General features: G+C 45.7%; 2 protein-coding genes across 2 annotated transcripts; both read right to left on the bottom strand.

Annotated features, from left to right (window-relative positions):
* Nucleotides 1–212: 212 nt before the first annotated feature.
* Nucleotides 213–629, bottom strand: LOC147087754 (histone H2B-like). The gene has a single exon (XM_085977826.1). The coding sequence runs from the start codon at nt 619–621 to the stop codon at nt 247–249; it is 375 nt and encodes a 124-aa protein (XP_085833952.1). The 5' UTR covers nt 622–629; the 3' UTR covers nt 213–246.
* Nucleotides 630–15,207: 14,578 nt separating this feature from the next.
* On the bottom strand, nt 15,208–15,671 carry LOC147087753 (histone H2B-like). The gene has a single exon (XM_085977824.1). The coding sequence runs from the start codon at nt 15,638–15,640 to the stop codon at nt 15,266–15,268; it is 375 nt and encodes a 124-aa protein (XP_085833950.1). The 5' UTR covers nt 15,641–15,671; the 3' UTR covers nt 15,208–15,265.
* Nucleotides 15,672–16,190: the final 519 nt, after the last annotated feature.

Below are 16,190 nucleotides of genomic sequence, written 5' to 3'. Positions count from 1 at the left end.
ACTGGACGGGAAATACAACAACGACGCTAAGGTCGATCTGGGTAGTGAAACTGCTTATCTGAAAATTCAAACTCAAATCTAAAGTTGGAACTTCAAACGTTCTCAAACACACTTGTTAAGGAGAAACATTACAGTAAATTGATTCCAAAGTGAGATGCGTTTGTGTAGATCTTTCAGAGAGATTGTGGGTGGCTCTTAAAAGAGCCTTTGTGTTTTGGGTTTGTTCTTTCAGGACAGCGTGGAGTTTTACTTGGAGCTGGTGTATTTGGTCACCGCCTTTGTCCCTTCCGACACGGCGTGCTTGGCCAGCTCCCCGGGCAGCAGCAGGCGCACGGCGGTCTGGATCTCCCGGGAGCTGATGGTGTGCCGCTTGTTGTAATGGGCCAGGCGGGAAGCCTCACCCGCGATACGCTCGAAAATATCGTTCACAAACGAGTTCATGACGCCCATGGCCTTGGAGGAGATGCCGGTGTCAGGGTGAACCTGCTTCATCACTTTGTAGATGTAGATGGAGTAACTCTCCCTCCTCGACTTTCTACGCTTCTTGCCGCCCTTCGCTGCCGGTTTAATGACAGTTTTCTTGGCGCCCTTCTTGGCAACTGGTTTCTTTTCGTCAACCATTCTCAAAGTCGATTTCAAATACAAATATGACGCAATCCCGCTCCGCGCTCGGCTTAAATAGGCTGCCCCCACAACCCTATGCTAATGAAGGATGGGTGAAGGCAATGATTGTCATTGGCTGCTTTGGAATGCTGTCAATTTCCATTGTTCTGCAGGTCTCTGATTGGCTTCTTTATTTATCCAATGAGATTGAGTTTTTATCACCAGCACGCCCCCTGCAGTCAGAAAGGTCATTGCAAGAGCAGAGGAAGCTTCATCTTCCCATTAACCAAATCCCAGACCATTATCCATGCTCCCAAGCGCTTCTTCCGGACGTGACAGCAATTAATTGTACTTCCTTCAACCAGTGCACAATATTCACGCCTTGCGGTGTGGTCTCCGCCACTTTAGTTCAGTATCTGCCAGTCTCTAGTACTGTGAATGTGTGTATTGGAATAGTTCTGTATTATTCATTCTCTGGTGATTTATGTAAATGTGGGAATCATTCTCAATCTCAGTCTCTGTTACAGTATGTGAGTGTGGGACCCATTTGTTTCCTGTCCGTCACTGATACCATGTGTCAGTGCGGGATTCCATCTGTTACGGTCAGACTCTGGTACCATGTGTCAGTGTTGGAATTCATTTGGAATCAGTCATTCTCTGGTAGTGTACGAGTGTGTGACATTAATTCTGTGTCAGTCTGTCACTGGGATGTGCAAGTCTGAGATTCATTCTATATCTGTCATTCACTGGGATGGTGTGCAAGTCTAAGTCTAAGATGTCAGTACCTGGTATATGAGTGGGGTTTTGACCTGTAAGTGTAAGTTTTTGATATGTGAGTGAGGTTTTGTCTTGTACTTGACAGTTACTGATATGTCAGTGGGTTTGTGCTGATCCTGTCAATTTCTGGTATGTGAATAGGATATTGTCCTGTACCTATCATTTTCTTGCCTATAAGTGGTGTATTGCCAGTTTCTGGAAAATGACTGGAATTTTGTCCTCTTTCTGTCAGTTTCTGGTATGTAAGTGAAATTTTGCCTGTAACTGTTAGTTTCTGTTATGTGAGTTGTGTTTTGTCCTGAACCTGTCTGTTTCTGGTACGTGAATGAGGTTATGTCTTCTTCCTGTCAGTTCCTGGTATGTGAGTGCGGTTTTGACCTGTAACTGTCAGTTTCTGATGTGAGTGTGGTTTTGTCCTGCACTTGCCTGTTACTGATATGTGATTTTGCTTGTGCTGTACCTTTCATGATCTGGTATGTGAAAAGGTTTTGTCTTGTACATGTCATTTACTCGTCTGTAAGTGGGCATTTGTCTTGTACCTGTCAGTTTCTGTAATGTGTGGGATTTTGTCCTGTTCCTGTCACTTTTTGGTATGTGAGTGGCCTCTCTCCAGTGCCTGTCAGTTTCTGGTATGCGAGTGGCCTTTTTTTGCTGTACCTGTCAGTTTTGATTATGTGAGTGGTGTTTTGTCCTTTACCTGTCAGTTTCTGGAATGTGAGTGGTGTTTTGTCCTGTACCTGTCAGTTTCTGGAATGTGAGTGGGGTTTTCTCCTGTACCTGTCAGTTTCTGGAATGTGAGTGGGGTTTTGTCCTGTACCTGTCAGTTTGAGTTATGTGAGTGGGATTTTGTCCTGTACCTGTCAGTTTCTGTTATGTGAGTTGTGCTTTGTCATGTACCTGTCAGCTTCTGATATGTGAGTGGTATTTTTTCCTGTACCTGTCAGTTTCTGGTAAGTGAGTGTGGTATTGTCCGGTACCGGTCAGTTTCTGTTAATTGAGTGGGGTTTTGCTCTGTACCCCTCATTTTCTGGTAGTTGAGTGGGGTTTTGTCCTGTATCTATCATTTCCTGGAGTGTGAGTGGGATTTTGTCCTGTACCTGTCAGTTTCTGGTACGTGAGTGGAGTTTTGTACTTTACCTGTCAGTTTCTGGTATGTGAGTGAGGTTTTGACCTGTACCTGTCAGTTTCTGTTATGTGACTGGGGCTTTATTTTGTACCTGTCAGTTTCTGGTATGTGAATGGGTTTTCTGGTGTACCTGTCAGTTTCTGATAATTGAGTGTGGTTTAGTCCTGTACCTGTCAGTTTCTGATAACTGAGTGTGGTGCTGTCCTGTATCTATTCGTTCCTGTTATGTGAGTTGGGCTTTGTCCTGTACCTGGCAGTTCCTGGTATGAGTGTGGTTTTCATGTGTATCTGTTAGTTTCTGAGATATGACTGGAGTTTTGTCTTGTACCTTTCAGTAACTCGTATGTGAGTGGCTTTTTTCTCCTGTACCTAAGTGTTTCTGGTATGAGAGTGGGGTTTTGCCCTGTACCTCTCAGTATCTGATATGTGAGTGGGGTTTTGCTCTGTACCTCTCAGTATCTGATATGTGAGTGGGATTTTGCCCTGTAAATCTCAGTATCTGATATGTGAGTGGGGTTTTGTCCTGTACCTCTCAGTATCTGATATGTGAGTGGGGTTTTGCCCTGTACCTCTCAGTATCTGATATGTGAGAGGGGTTTTGTCCTGTACCTCTCAGTATCTGATATGTGAGTGGGGTTTTGCCCTGTACCTCTCAGTATCTGATATGTGAGTGGGGTTTTGCCCTGTAAATCTCAGTATCTGATATGTGAGTGGGGTTTTGTCCTGTACCTCTCAGTATCTGATATGTGAGTGGGGTTTTGCCCTGTACCTCTCTGTATCTGATATGTGAGAGGGGTTTTGCCCTGTACCTCTCAGTATCTGATATGTGAGTGGGGTTTTGCCCTGTACCTCTCAGTATCTGATATGTGAGAGGGGTTTTGTCCTGTACCCCTCAGTATCTGATATGTGAGTGGGGTTTTGCCCTGTACCTCTCAGTATCTGAAATGTGAGATAGTCTTTGTCCTCTACCTCTCAGTATCTGATATGTGAGTGGGGTTTTGTCCTGTACCCCTCAGTATCTGATATGAGAGTGGGGTTTTGTCCTGTACCTCTCAGTATCTGATATGTGAGTGGGGTTTTGCCCTGTACCTCTCAGTATCTGATATGTGAGAGGGGTTTTGCCCTGTACCTCTCAGTATCTGATATGAGAGTGGGGTTTTGTCCTGTACATCTCAGTATCTGATATGTGAGTGGGGTTTTGTCCTGTACCTCTCAGTATCTGATATGTGAGAGGGGTTTTGCCCTGTACCTCTCAGTATCTGATATGTGAGAGGGGTTTTGTCCTGTACCTCTCAGTATCTGATATGTGAGTGGGGTTTTGCTCTGTACCTCTCAGTATCTGATATGTGAGTGGGGTTTTGTCCTGTACCTCACAGTATCTGATATGTGAGTGGGGTTTTGTCCTGTACCCCTCAGTATCTGATATGTGAGAGGGGTTTTGTCCTGTACCCCTCAGTATCTGATATATGAGTGGGGTTTTCCCCTGTACCTCTCAGTATCTGATATGTGTGTGAGGTTTTGTCCTGTACCTCTCAGTATCTGATATGTGAGTGGGGTTTTGTTCTGTACCTCTCAGTATCTGATATGTGAGTGGGGTTTTGCTCTGTACCCCTCAGTATCTGATATGTGAGAGGGGTTTTGCCCTGTACCTGTCAGCTTCTGGTATATGCAGGTATTTTATCCAGTTTGTGTCAGTTTCTGGTACTTAAGTGGGGTTTTGTCCTCTACCTGGTATATGAGTGGAGCTTTGTCCTGTAACTGTCAGTTTCTGGTATGTGAATGGGCTTTTGTCCAGTACCTGTCAGTTTCTGGTATGTGATTGGTGTTTTACCTGTTAACGTCAGTTTCTTGTACCTGAGTGGTTTTTTGTCCTGTACCTATCAGTTCCTGGTATGTGAGTTGTGTTTTGTCCTGAACCTGTCTGTTTCTGGTACGTGAATGTGGTTTTGTCATGTACATGTCAGTTTCTGTTATGTGAGTGGTGTTTTCTCCTGTACCTTTCAGTTTCTGATGTGTGAGTGGGATTTTTTCAGTACCTGTCAGTTTCTGGTATGTGAGTGAGGATTTCACCTGTACCTGTCAGTTTCTGTTAAGTGAGTGGAGTTTTGTCCTGAACCTCTCTATTTCTGATATGTGAGTAGAGTTTTGTCCTGTACCTATCAGTAACTGGTATATGAGTGGGGCTTTGTCCTGTACCTGGCAGTTTCAGGTATGTGACTGGTTTTCTCGTGTACCTGTCAGTTTCTGATATGAGTGGAGTTTTGCCCTGGACCTATCTGTACCTGTTATGAGTGGGGTTTTGACCTTTAACTATAAGATTTTGATATGTGAGTGAATGTTCGTCCTGAACTTGCCAGTTACTGATATGTGAGTGGGTTTGTGCTGAGCCTGTCAATTTCTGGTATGTGAATAGGATATTGTCCTGTACCTGTCATTTTCTTGTCCGTCAAAGGGGTATTGCCCTGTTCCTGTCAATTTCTGGAATATGACTGGAATTTTGTCCTGTTTCTGTCAGTTTCTGGTATGTAAGTGGGATTTTGCTTGTACCTATTAGTTTCTGGTATGTGAGTTGTGTTTTGTCCTGAACCTGTCTGTTTCTGGTACGTGAATGGGGTTTTGTCATGTACCTGTCAGTTTCTGTATGTGCAACCGCGATACAAAGTTACATTGTCTGACCTCACTGCAGCACAGCGGCACTCAGATTCACCACACCAGGTGTGTAGGACGGTTCTATAGTGTGTTATCAGCATCCAGACACAACACAAACCCAGCACTGGATCATGACTGACACCATCCGATTGGCACAGTCCAGGTTTATACCTCCCACTCCCAAGGGACGACATATAAAGTTCAGGAACGCTTCTTGGAATATAACCACAGGCACCTGGTCAGTACAAACAATTGTTTTCAGTCTATTGAAAGCGAGTTGAGGGCCTGTGTAATTAACAGACTGCCACAGAACCCGGATCCTGGTGTATCTGGGGGACTCACAATGTATCTCCCCATCTCCAGCAATACGTTTCTGGAGAACACAACGCACCAAAAAAATAACCGATTTTTGAAATGTGATCTTTCACACATCTCACCTGCTGCCTGAAATAAATGCACTTTGTGAAACTGCCCACATCCTCACAGTCAGGCTGACTTTCCACTGTTCGCTGCCCTAGAACAACAGACACGGTGAGAGTTGAACCGATTCAGGAACATTCACTAATGATTTGGGAGAATAAAGCAGCAATGATTTGAAAGAGCGAGGTGATTTACTTTCTTTGTTACCTTGCACTGTACACACACAGCCCGAGAATGGCCTCTCCCTTCCCCCACTCACTCCATGTTGCGGAACTAGTTCCTGTTCCAATCTGCCGCTGAAATTACCCCGACACAAAGCCCATCTGCGGACACAGTCCCAATGCGATGTGTTGCTGTGAAGAGGCTGCTGTTTGCTCCCATACTCTGCCCGTGATATCTCCGCTCTATGATGTGTTCAGCGATCATCAACCGAGCACCAAGCAAACAGCACCCGCTGGTAGAGCTGGGGGAGGGAAGCTCGCATGGGCCCTTCCTGTCGCTTGTGCAGGGAGAGGGGGAGGAGCAGGCAAATATTTAAATGCTGAAGCGTGAAAGCTGGGGGCGGAGCTGAAGCTCAGAGGACGCTGTCTCTGCTCAACCTGTCACTCTGATTCTGTCTCCTCCCAGCCTCTCTCACACTCTGCCTTTCTCAACCAAATCCCGGCTGGCTTCATGAATACATTCAGTTTATATTCCTGTGAGGAATCGTCATAGCTGGAAGAGGTAGAGGAGGCAAAGGACTGGGAAAAGGCGGAGCCAAGCGCCACCGTAAAGTACTTAGTGACAACATCCAGCGCACAAAACAAAGGCTCTTCTCAGAGCCACCCAATCCCTCAGATAGAGAACAGGGCCCTGGGACCGGGAGCGGGGATATATTGGGGTGGGGAATAGCTTCAGAATTATAAGGACTATGGGGTTACAAGTGACTCTTTGGCCCGGGCCCTGTATTCTCCCCTCACAGTGAAATGCTCGCTTAGTCTTCCTGGGTGTCCATGCCCCCAGTGTCCTGTTTCCATTCAGCTTTTATACATCAGACAGATGGTGTGACGGGGAACCGGGGCTTTCCACCTCACAATAGGTTAAACCGAGCTGCTGTGACAAGAGGCCAACTTGTGAGATTATTCTCCTTCTGAAGTTTGCTTCCTGCACAGATATTGTCGGGGATTGTGAAATTCAAGGGTTTCAGGAAAGTCATTGGATGGACTGTAATGATAAACATAACATAAGAACATAAGAAGTAGGAGCAGGAGTAGGCCATACGGCCCCTCGGGCCTGCTCCGCCATTCAATAGGATCATAGCTGATCCGAACCTAGACTCACGTCCACTTCCCTGCCCGCTCCCCGTAACCTCTAATTCCTTTATCAGCTAGGAAACTGTCTATCTCCGTTTTAAATTTATTTAATGTCGCAGCTTCCACAGCTCTCTGTGGTAGCAAATTCCATAGATTTACTACCCTCTGAAGAAGTTTCTCTTCATCTCAGTTTTGAAAGGGCAGCCCCTTATTCTAAGAGTCTGCCCCCTAGCTCTAGTCTCACCCATCAGTGGAAACATCCTCACCGCATCCACCCGATCAAGTTCCCTCACAATCTTATATGTTTCGATAAGATCGCCTCTCATTCTTCTGATTTCCAATGAGTAGAGGCCGAGCCTACTCAACGTTTCCTCATAAGTCAACCCCCTCATCTCTGGAATCAACTGAGTAAACCTTCTCTGAACTGCCTCGAGAGCAAGTATATCTTTACTTAAATATGGAATGTATAGTAATCTGGGATGTTATGATTAAAGTTATCCACCAGGTGGTGCTGTAGCCAATGCTGCTACTAAGGTCAGAGGTTTGCTTCCTGTTAAGGTCAGAGGTTTGCTTCCTGTTAAGGTCAAAGGTTTGCTTCCTGTTAGGGCAGCACAAGGTGGAATGCCAGGATGCTGATGCTGGCTGTCTGTAAACGTGTTTCCCAGTTGTTAATAAAGTACTCATGTTAATTCTACGATATCGTCTCTTTGAGTCCTTGTTCCATTTAATGGATTTATCACATTTGGCGACGAGGCAACTTAAGGATGCTGCATAAAGAAGAAAAGTCTGCCGGGACATTTAAACATCAAAATCACGAGCTAACGTTAGCTACAAGCTGGAGGAGAGCATGGCTGCCATGGTAGGAACGGTTTCCGCTTTTGATATTCAAGCTCAAACCTGGGAAGAATACTGTGAAGTGTTGGGTTATTTTATCGAAGCAAATGAAATAAATGATGCCGGAAAATGGAAAGCCATTCTGCTTAGTTCAGTGGGAAGCCAAGCCTACAGTTTGATAAAAAATCTGCTCAGTCCTGAAAAGCCTGGAGACAAACCATATGGTGAATTAGTGGTTTTGCTAAAATAACATTTCAACCCTAAGCCTAGTGAGATTGTACAGTGTTTCAAGTTTAATTCAAGGAACAGGAAAGAGGAAGAGGGCATAATCGACTATGTAGTGGTGTTGTGTAAATTAGCACAAGATTGCAATTATGGGAACAACCTGAAGGAAATGCTGTGAGATAGGCTAGTTTGCGGAATTATGGACAACTGAATGCAACGTAGATTATTATTTGAGACTGGACTTACTTATGAAAAAGCATTGGAACTTGCACAAGCCATAGAGACAGTGAACCGAGATGTAAAAGAAGTACAGGGTTCAGAAAGCGCTAATGCTACGCATGTTGCAGGTCAGGTTGTTGTGCACAAGTTGAACATGCGTCAGAGACCACAATGTGAAATTGTGAAGGCATGTTATAGATGCAAGGGCGATCACCTGGCGACTGAATGCTGTTTTCTGGAGGAAAAGTGCTACAAGTGTGGGAAACGAGGACACATAAAACGAGCTTGCAGGGTGAAATCACCTGTGGTGGAATCCAAACCAAAAGGGGGAAGACAGCAAAACCAAGGGAGAGAAGTGAAAATACATGGAGCACACCACATCAGCGGGGATGCTGAGGAAGAAGAGGACATGTTCATAATGTATGGCATGTTAGAGAACTTTCCAAAAGTGGCTCCTATCACATTGCAACTGAGAGTAAATGAATCAAAGGTGAACTTTGAAGTGGATACAGGGTGTGGCGTGAATAAATGAACAAGGCAGAGTACTCAAAATTATGGAACCGTGCAAAAGTTCCAGAGTTAAAGCCTTGCTCCCTGCATCTTAAAACATATACAGGTGAATGAGTAGCGAGATTAGGTACAGCTAAGGTAACTGTGCAACACAGAGACACAGTGGAACAGCTATCGGTAGTTATAGTATTGGGTACCGGACCAAACCTGTTAGGTCGGGGCTGGATAAAAGAACTTAAATTAGACTGGGGAGCAGTACATCAAATAGATGCGGGCAAACAGTTGACTTTGCAAGAAGTGTTGAGTGAACATGAGAGTGTGTTCAAGGAGGAACTTGGCACATTTAATGGCCCCCAGCTAAGATTTATGTAGACAAGGAGGCACTGCCAAGGTTTTTTAAACAATGACCTGTGCCTTATGCTAGGAAGCCAAAGGTAGAGGCTGAGCTTGACCGTCTATTGAGAGAGAACATACTGGAGCCGGTGAAATGTTTGGAATGGGCAGCTCCCATAGTACCTGTGTTAAAACCGGACAATTTGGTAAGACTCTGTGGAGACTATAAATTGACTGTCAATCGGGTGTCCAAACTAGAGCAGTATCCTATTCCCAAAACAATGGATCTCTTTGCAAACCTGGCTGGAGGAAAGATATGCACAAAGTTGGATATGAGTCATGCCTACTTGCAGATTACACTGGATGACGAATCAAAGAAGTATGTCACCATAAATACACACAAGGGCTTGTTTACATGTAACTGCTTACCGTTTGGTGTCTCATCTGTCCAGCTATCTTCCAGAGGACAATCGAAGCTGTACTGCAAGGGATTCCACATGTTTCCATCTATCTGGATGACATTCTGGTGAAGGGAAGAACCGGCCAGGAGCATCTGAGCACTCTGAGAGAGGTACTACAGTGATTGGAGAGGGCAGGGTTCCGGCTGAAGAGGAGTAAGTGCACTTTCCTGGGGAATGAGGCAGTATTCGTGGGACACAGAATGGATGCCACCTGGCTCCATCCACTCAAGGAGAAGGTACAAGCGCTGCAGGACGCCCCTGCTCCTACAAATGTGGCTGTGTTAAAAGCTTACCTGGGACTGCTGAACTATTATGAGATTTTTACCAAACTTGTCAACTGTGCTAGCACCTCTTCACAAACTACTGTGCAAGGAGACACCGTGGCAGTGGAGAGAGGAGCAGGGGGTTTCATTTGTACAGTCCAAGCAACTGATGCTGTCGTCGGATGTGCTGGTTCACTACAATGCAGAGAAAGACATTATTCTCTCTTGTGATGCTTCACCTTAAGAGGTGGGGGCAGTTATTTCACACTGCATGGAAGATGGAACTGAAAGACCAATAGGGTTTATGTCCCAAACTATAACAGCAGCGGAAATTTTTTTTCCCAGTTAGACAAAGAGGGGTTAGCAGTCATGATTGGGTTACAGAGGTTCCACAAGTACATATATGGCAGGAAGTTCACCATATGCACCGAACATAAACCTCTTCTCTCTCTTTTCAATGAAATGAAAGCAGTTCCACAGATGGTGTCACCCCGGATCCAGAGGTGGGCAGTGACGCTGAGGGCATATGAGTATGTCATCGTCTACAAGGCAGGCAAGTACCATGGGAACGCAGATGCCTTGAGCCATCTTCCACTGCCAGGCACACCTACCCATGCAGCTCCAGAGGACAGAGTTTTGATGTTGGAGGACACTGACACGGCACTTGTGACTGCAGAGCAAGTAAGAACATGGACAGGTAAAGATCCAGTACTGTCTAGAGTTCGAGAATATGTGGTGAGGGGATGGTCACAGCATCTGGAAGGGGCTGACTTCACACCCTACAGTGTCAGGAAAACAGAGCTGAGTGTGCAGCATGGTTGCGTGTTGTGGGGAGCACAAGTGATTATTCCACGGCCAGCACGACAGTCTATTCTAGAGCAACTACATCAGTGTCATCCTGGGGTCTCGCATATGAAAGCCTAGGCTACGAGTTACTTGTGGTGGCCAAAGCTAGATGAGGAGATAAAGAATCTAGTCTAGACATGCAGCACTTGTCGAGAACACCGGAAGGCACCAGCAGCGGCTCCTCTCCACCCCTGGGAGTGGCTGGATAAACCATGGAGAAGATTGCACTTAGATTATGCGAGTCCATTCATGGGGAAGATGTTCCTCATAATCATTGATGCACATTCCTAGTGGATGGAGGTTTATCCTGTAAATTCCGCTTCTGCCACTACTGCTATAGACTGCCTGCACTGGAGCTGCGGTAATCAAGGGCTACCGGAGATCGTGGTGAGTGACAATGCCACTTGTTTTGTGAGTACAGAGACAAAATAGTTCTTGGGAAAAAATGACATAGTGCAGGTGACCTCTGCTCCATATCATCCATCCTCGAATGGACTTGTGGAGAGAGCCGTACAAACATTTAAGGAGATGATGAAAAAAAGTGCAAAAGGGAGTTTAGCAGCCAAAGTGTCACGGGTTCTGTTCAGCTACAGAATAACACCTCAATCCACCACAGGACTCTCTCCTGCTGAGATGTTATTAGGTCGTAGACTACGCTCCACTCTTGACCTTGTCCACCCAGACCTAAAAAGGAAAATGGAAAACAGACAAAACAAACAAAAAGAGAACCATGACAAAAGAACAAAGAGCCGAAGTTTTGGAGAAGGAGATGCGATCCTTACCAATAATTTCAGTTCTGGACCAAAGTGGATTCCTGGCTTCATAGACTCAATGACAGGTCCAGTATCATACAAGGTTTTGTTGGGAGATGGTAGATATGCAGATATGTAGATCAGATACTTCCCAGACAAGGGGAAATTGAAATGAAGGTTCCAGATGCAACGACTGAAGACAGGGTTGCCCCCAGTTATCCAAGTGCATCTGTGGTGCCACCACCAGGGACAGAGATAATTCCACAGGAACCTATCCGTCAAGAGGAAACCATTGTTGCAGAGTCAGATACTCTGAGCACTGCTCAGGAGCAGCTGGTGGCTTCACCACAAACAAGCAGGGACTTTACTGTTAGATGTTCACAAAGGGCTCACAAGCCAACAGAGAGATTGATACTGAACTGTTAGATTCATCAAGTATGGAACGTGATGAATGGAGACTCCTTATGTGACCCTCAGGAATGGTTGTTTGTTAAGAAATTCATACTGAAATGTTAAGGGGGGAGGGATATAGTAATCTGGGATGTTATGATTAAGGTTATCCACAAGGTGGTGCTGTAGCCAATGCTGCTTCTAAGGTCAGAGGTTTGCTTCCTGTTAGGTCCGCACAAGGTGGAATGCCAGGATGCTGATGCAGGCTGTCTGTAAACGTGTTTCCCAGTTGTTAATAAAGTACTTGTGTTAATTCTACGATATCGTCTGTTTGAGTCCTTGTTCCATTTAATGGATTTTTCACAGAAAGCAAAACTGTACACAATAATCCAGGTGTGGCCTCACCAGTACCCTGTATAACTGAAGCAAGACTTCCCTGCTTTTATACTCCATCCCCCTTGCAATAAAAGCCAAGATTCCATTGGCCTTCCTGATCACCTGCTGTACCTGCATACGAACCTTCTGTGTTTCATGCACCAGGACCCCCAGACCCCTTTGTACTGCAGCACTTTGCACTTTCTCTCCATTTAGATATTAACTTGCTCTTTGATTTTTTCTGCCAAAGTGCATAACCTCACACTTTCCAACATTATATTCCATCTGCCAAATTTCTGCCCACTCACTTAGCCTGTCTATGGCCTTTTGCAGGTTTTTTATATCCTCCTCACTCACTGCTTTCCCTCCCATCTTTGTATCGTCGGCAAACTTGGATATGTTGCACTTGGTCCCCTCCTCCAAATCGTTAATATAGATTGTAAAGATTCCAGTTCTCACTGTTGGTGCCCGCTCTATCCTGAGGCTACTTCGGATTGGTCGCTTGATTGGAATCCCATTTCCTTAACAGAACTAACTATTGGCCTCTATTGATCAATTCTAAAATAAAGTTTGAAACATTCCACCAAATTTAAAATTAAAGATTTTTATTTATAATTCTAAAATTCATCTGAGACAGACATTAATTTGGAGCAGTTATACTATTGTTCTGATAATTTCCTCACCAGATTGAAAGGACGTTAGCTGGAATGAATAAACTGACGAAATCAGTGCAGTAAACTGGCGGCTCCTTCAGAGAGGCTGTGGGTGGCTCTTAAAGGAGCCGTTGTGATTTCTATATTTCTGTCAGTAAATTGTAGTGTTTTACTTGGAGCTGAGGTATTTGGTCACCCCGTGCTTGCCCAGCTCCCCGGACAGCACCAGACTCACGGCGGTCTGGATGAGTGGACACAATCCGCACTTTCCAAACTATTAAAGGTCTCTGCCATCTAGTGACTGACGGTGAGTGCTGCAACAAGAGACAATAATTCAGCAGAAACCATTTTAATTTGGAGAGAAAATACTTCAGCACCGTGTTTATGTTCAGCTTAAATCCATTGCCAAATAGTTTATTGGTCCAGCTGAAAACTCCAAAGAACCATTAAAAGCAGATGGACGCGCTCACCCGATTCCGGTGTGAACAGTGTGGTTGATCATTGATTGTGGGATAGATACTGTCTCTGTCACTCTGGCTCTTGGTGCCAATGTGAGAGTCACTGCTGAATATGGGATACTGTATCTGTCACTCTCTTGTACAGTGTGGCAGTGGGATTGACAAAAGTGCCTATGATAGACAACGCCTCTGTCACTGCCTGTATTGTCAGTGGCAGATTGGCTGGTGAAAAACGATCGATACTGTATCTGACACTGTCTAGTACAATGTGACATTTTTAATTGTCTGGTGAGGCTACACTAGAAAGTTTATCTGTCACTCACTGGTACTGTATCAGTGTGGGATTGACAGGTGAATATAGGAAAAGCACAAGCGCTCACTCACTGGTACTGCATGTGAGTGAGGGAGTGTTCGTTCATACAGGATAGCAATTGTATCAGTCACTCTGTCTGTGTGGCAGCGTCTGATTGTCAGGTGAGTGGTGGATTGATAACGTAATGGGCAAATCTGTGAATTTCAAAGTAGAATTTAAGATTTAACATGTTAAATTAGATCTGAGATAATTGTGAGCCATAGAACAGAACAGGAACCAGCCCTTTCCTGGAAACTGTGGGTGGCTCTGAAAAGAGCCTTTGGGTTATCAGATTGAATCTTGTCCGCTTTACTTGCTCTTGGAGCTGGCAGTGCTGGTTTTCTTGGGCAGCAGCACCGCCTGGATATTAGGCAGCACCCCGCCCTGAGCGATTGTCACCCCTCCCAACAGCCTGTTGAGCTCCTCGTCGTTGCGGACGGCCAGCTGCAGGTGTCTGGGGATGATGCGGGTCTTCTTGTTGTCGCGGGCCGCGTTGCCGGCCAGCTCCAGGATTTCAGCGGTCAGATACTCGAGCACAGCAGCCATGTAGACCGGGGCTCCGGCACCCACACGCTCAGCGTAGTTGCCCTTTCGGAGGAGCCTATGAACCCGGCCCACAGGGAACTGCAGTCCGGCCCGGGATGAGCGGGACTTGGCCTTGGCCCGAGCTTTACCGCCGGTTTTACCTCTGCCAGACATTTTCACAATCAACACGTTCAGAGAAAGAATGAAAGTCTCCGCCCACATCGGCCCTTCTTATACCTTCTGGAGGAATGCAGCGAGCGTACTTGTGATTGGTCTCTCTGTGGTGAATTTCATTGGTGTTTTCCGGTGACCAATCACAGTCTGGTTTTCCCACCAATGATAAGTGTGTGGAAATAACTGTCCCCAACAGTCAGACCGCCAACCATTTTTAAAATTCGAAAAGTCCGCCAATTATTTTCCTAAACGAGCGAATTAAGTTAATAAATATACCATGAGCCAAAGTTTTCACCATGTTTTTAAAAATTCATTTAATCTTATTTCATCTCTCCCTTGCAAATTCCAGGCTGTTACAATCAGGATTAATTTCGGGTTGAATATCGCACTTTCACGGGCGGGATTAATTCCCCATTGATTCCGTAACGGGACACATTCCAGCTCAAATTTTGTAAAAGTGAGGATTCACAGATTATCGATCGATCCTTTGCACAGGCGCTGCTGCGGGAGTGAAACCAGAAATGGGATTCCTGCTGTGAGAAGAGGGGCAGAGTGTTCAAACTGACCCCGTTCTAATCTCTAATAACTCCCATTCCGGGTTGTTACAATGCAGCAAATCTCCGGTTAATAAACGGATGGACTCCCAACTTGCTTTAGAAAAATGCAAAGGTCTTGACAGAGAACGAGGTGACTGAAATAGGAATCTCGCACCTAAAACAAGCTTTTAATTAGTCGGCTGGCGCTGCAAATAAACGGGTCTGAGAGCAAAGGCAAAGTGCGACCAAGGACCGTGTTTGTGTTTTAGTGGGCGGGAATTGCAACATCGACGCTAAGGGCGATCCGGTCAATGAAACTGCTTATCTGAGAATTAAAACTACATCTGCAGCTGGAACTTCAAACGTTCTTAATAATTACAGTAAATTGAATCTACAAGGCGATGCGTTGTGTAGCTCTTTCAGAGAGATAGTGGGTGGCTCTTAAAAGAGCCGTTGTGTTTGGAGTTTCTTCTTTCAGGACAGCGTGGAGTTTTACTTGGAGCTGGTGTATTTGGTCACCGCCTTTGTCCCTTCCGACACGGCGTGCTTGGCCAGCTCCCCGGGCAGCAGCAGGCGCACGGCGGTCTGGATCTCCCGGGAGCTGATGGTGTGCCGCTTGTTGTAATGGGTCAGGCGGGAAGCCTCACTCGCGATACGCTCGAAAACATCGTTCACAAACGAGTTCATGATGCTCATGGCCTTGGAGGAGATGCCGGTGTCAGGGTGAACCTGCTTCATCACTTTGTAGATGTAGATAGAGTAACTCTCCTTCCTCGACTTTCTGCGCTTCTTGCCGCCTTTCGCTGCCGGTTTAGTGACGGTTTTCTTAGCGCCCTTCTTAGCAGCTGTCTTCTTTGCGTCCACCATTCTTAAGCTCGATTTCAGCAACAAAATGATTCAAACCCACTCCGCGCTCGGAATATATAGGCAGCCCCACAGTCCTATGCTAATGAGGGATGGATGAAGGCAATGATTGTGATTGGCTGGTTAGGAATGATGTCAATTTCCATTCTTCTGCATATCTCTGATTGGCTTCTTTAGGTATCCAATCAGACTGAGTGTTTGCCACCAGTACGCCCCCTGCAAGTGCGTGTGTGACATCTGCCCATTCACCATTTCCCAGACCATCTTCCAGGGCCGCAAACACTCCTTCCGGACGGGACAGCCATTTAGATAGACTTCCTCCAATTTGTGCACTATATTCACGCATTGCGGTGTGGTCTCCGCCACTTTAGTTCTGCATCTGCCAATCTCTAATACTGTGTGTGTGGGGATAGTTCTGTATCACTCAGTCTCTGCCGTCCTTGCGGGCTCCGTGCGTCCCAGGCAGCTAAGTGTCCTTTGTTGATTGGTGCGCTCGGCTCGTTAAGAAAAAAACATTTCACTGACTGGATTTCACTTGTTGTATTTGGTTATG

Source organism: Somniosus microcephalus, unplaced genomic scaffold, assembly GCF_052327205.1.
Source record: "Somniosus microcephalus isolate GS21.2 unplaced genomic scaffold, FLI_Smic_1.0 unresolved_chr5, whole genome shotgun sequence".
Lineage (NCBI taxonomy): Eukaryota > Metazoa > Chordata > Chondrichthyes > Squaliformes > Somniosidae > Somniosus > Somniosus microcephalus.
The sequence above is the reverse complement of the archived record's forward strand: the minus strand, read 5'-3'. Positions and strand labels throughout refer to the sequence as shown.

Excerpts from the sequence above, each read along its gene's own strand:
- LOC147087754 (XM_085977826.1), bottom strand. The coding sequence starts at position 621 with ATGGTTGACGAAAAGAAACCAGTTGCCAAGAAGGGCGCCAAGAAAACT.
- LOC147087753 (XM_085977824.1), bottom strand. The coding sequence starts at position 15,640 with ATGGTGGACGCAAAGAAGACAGCTGCTAAGAAGGGCGCTAAGAAAACC.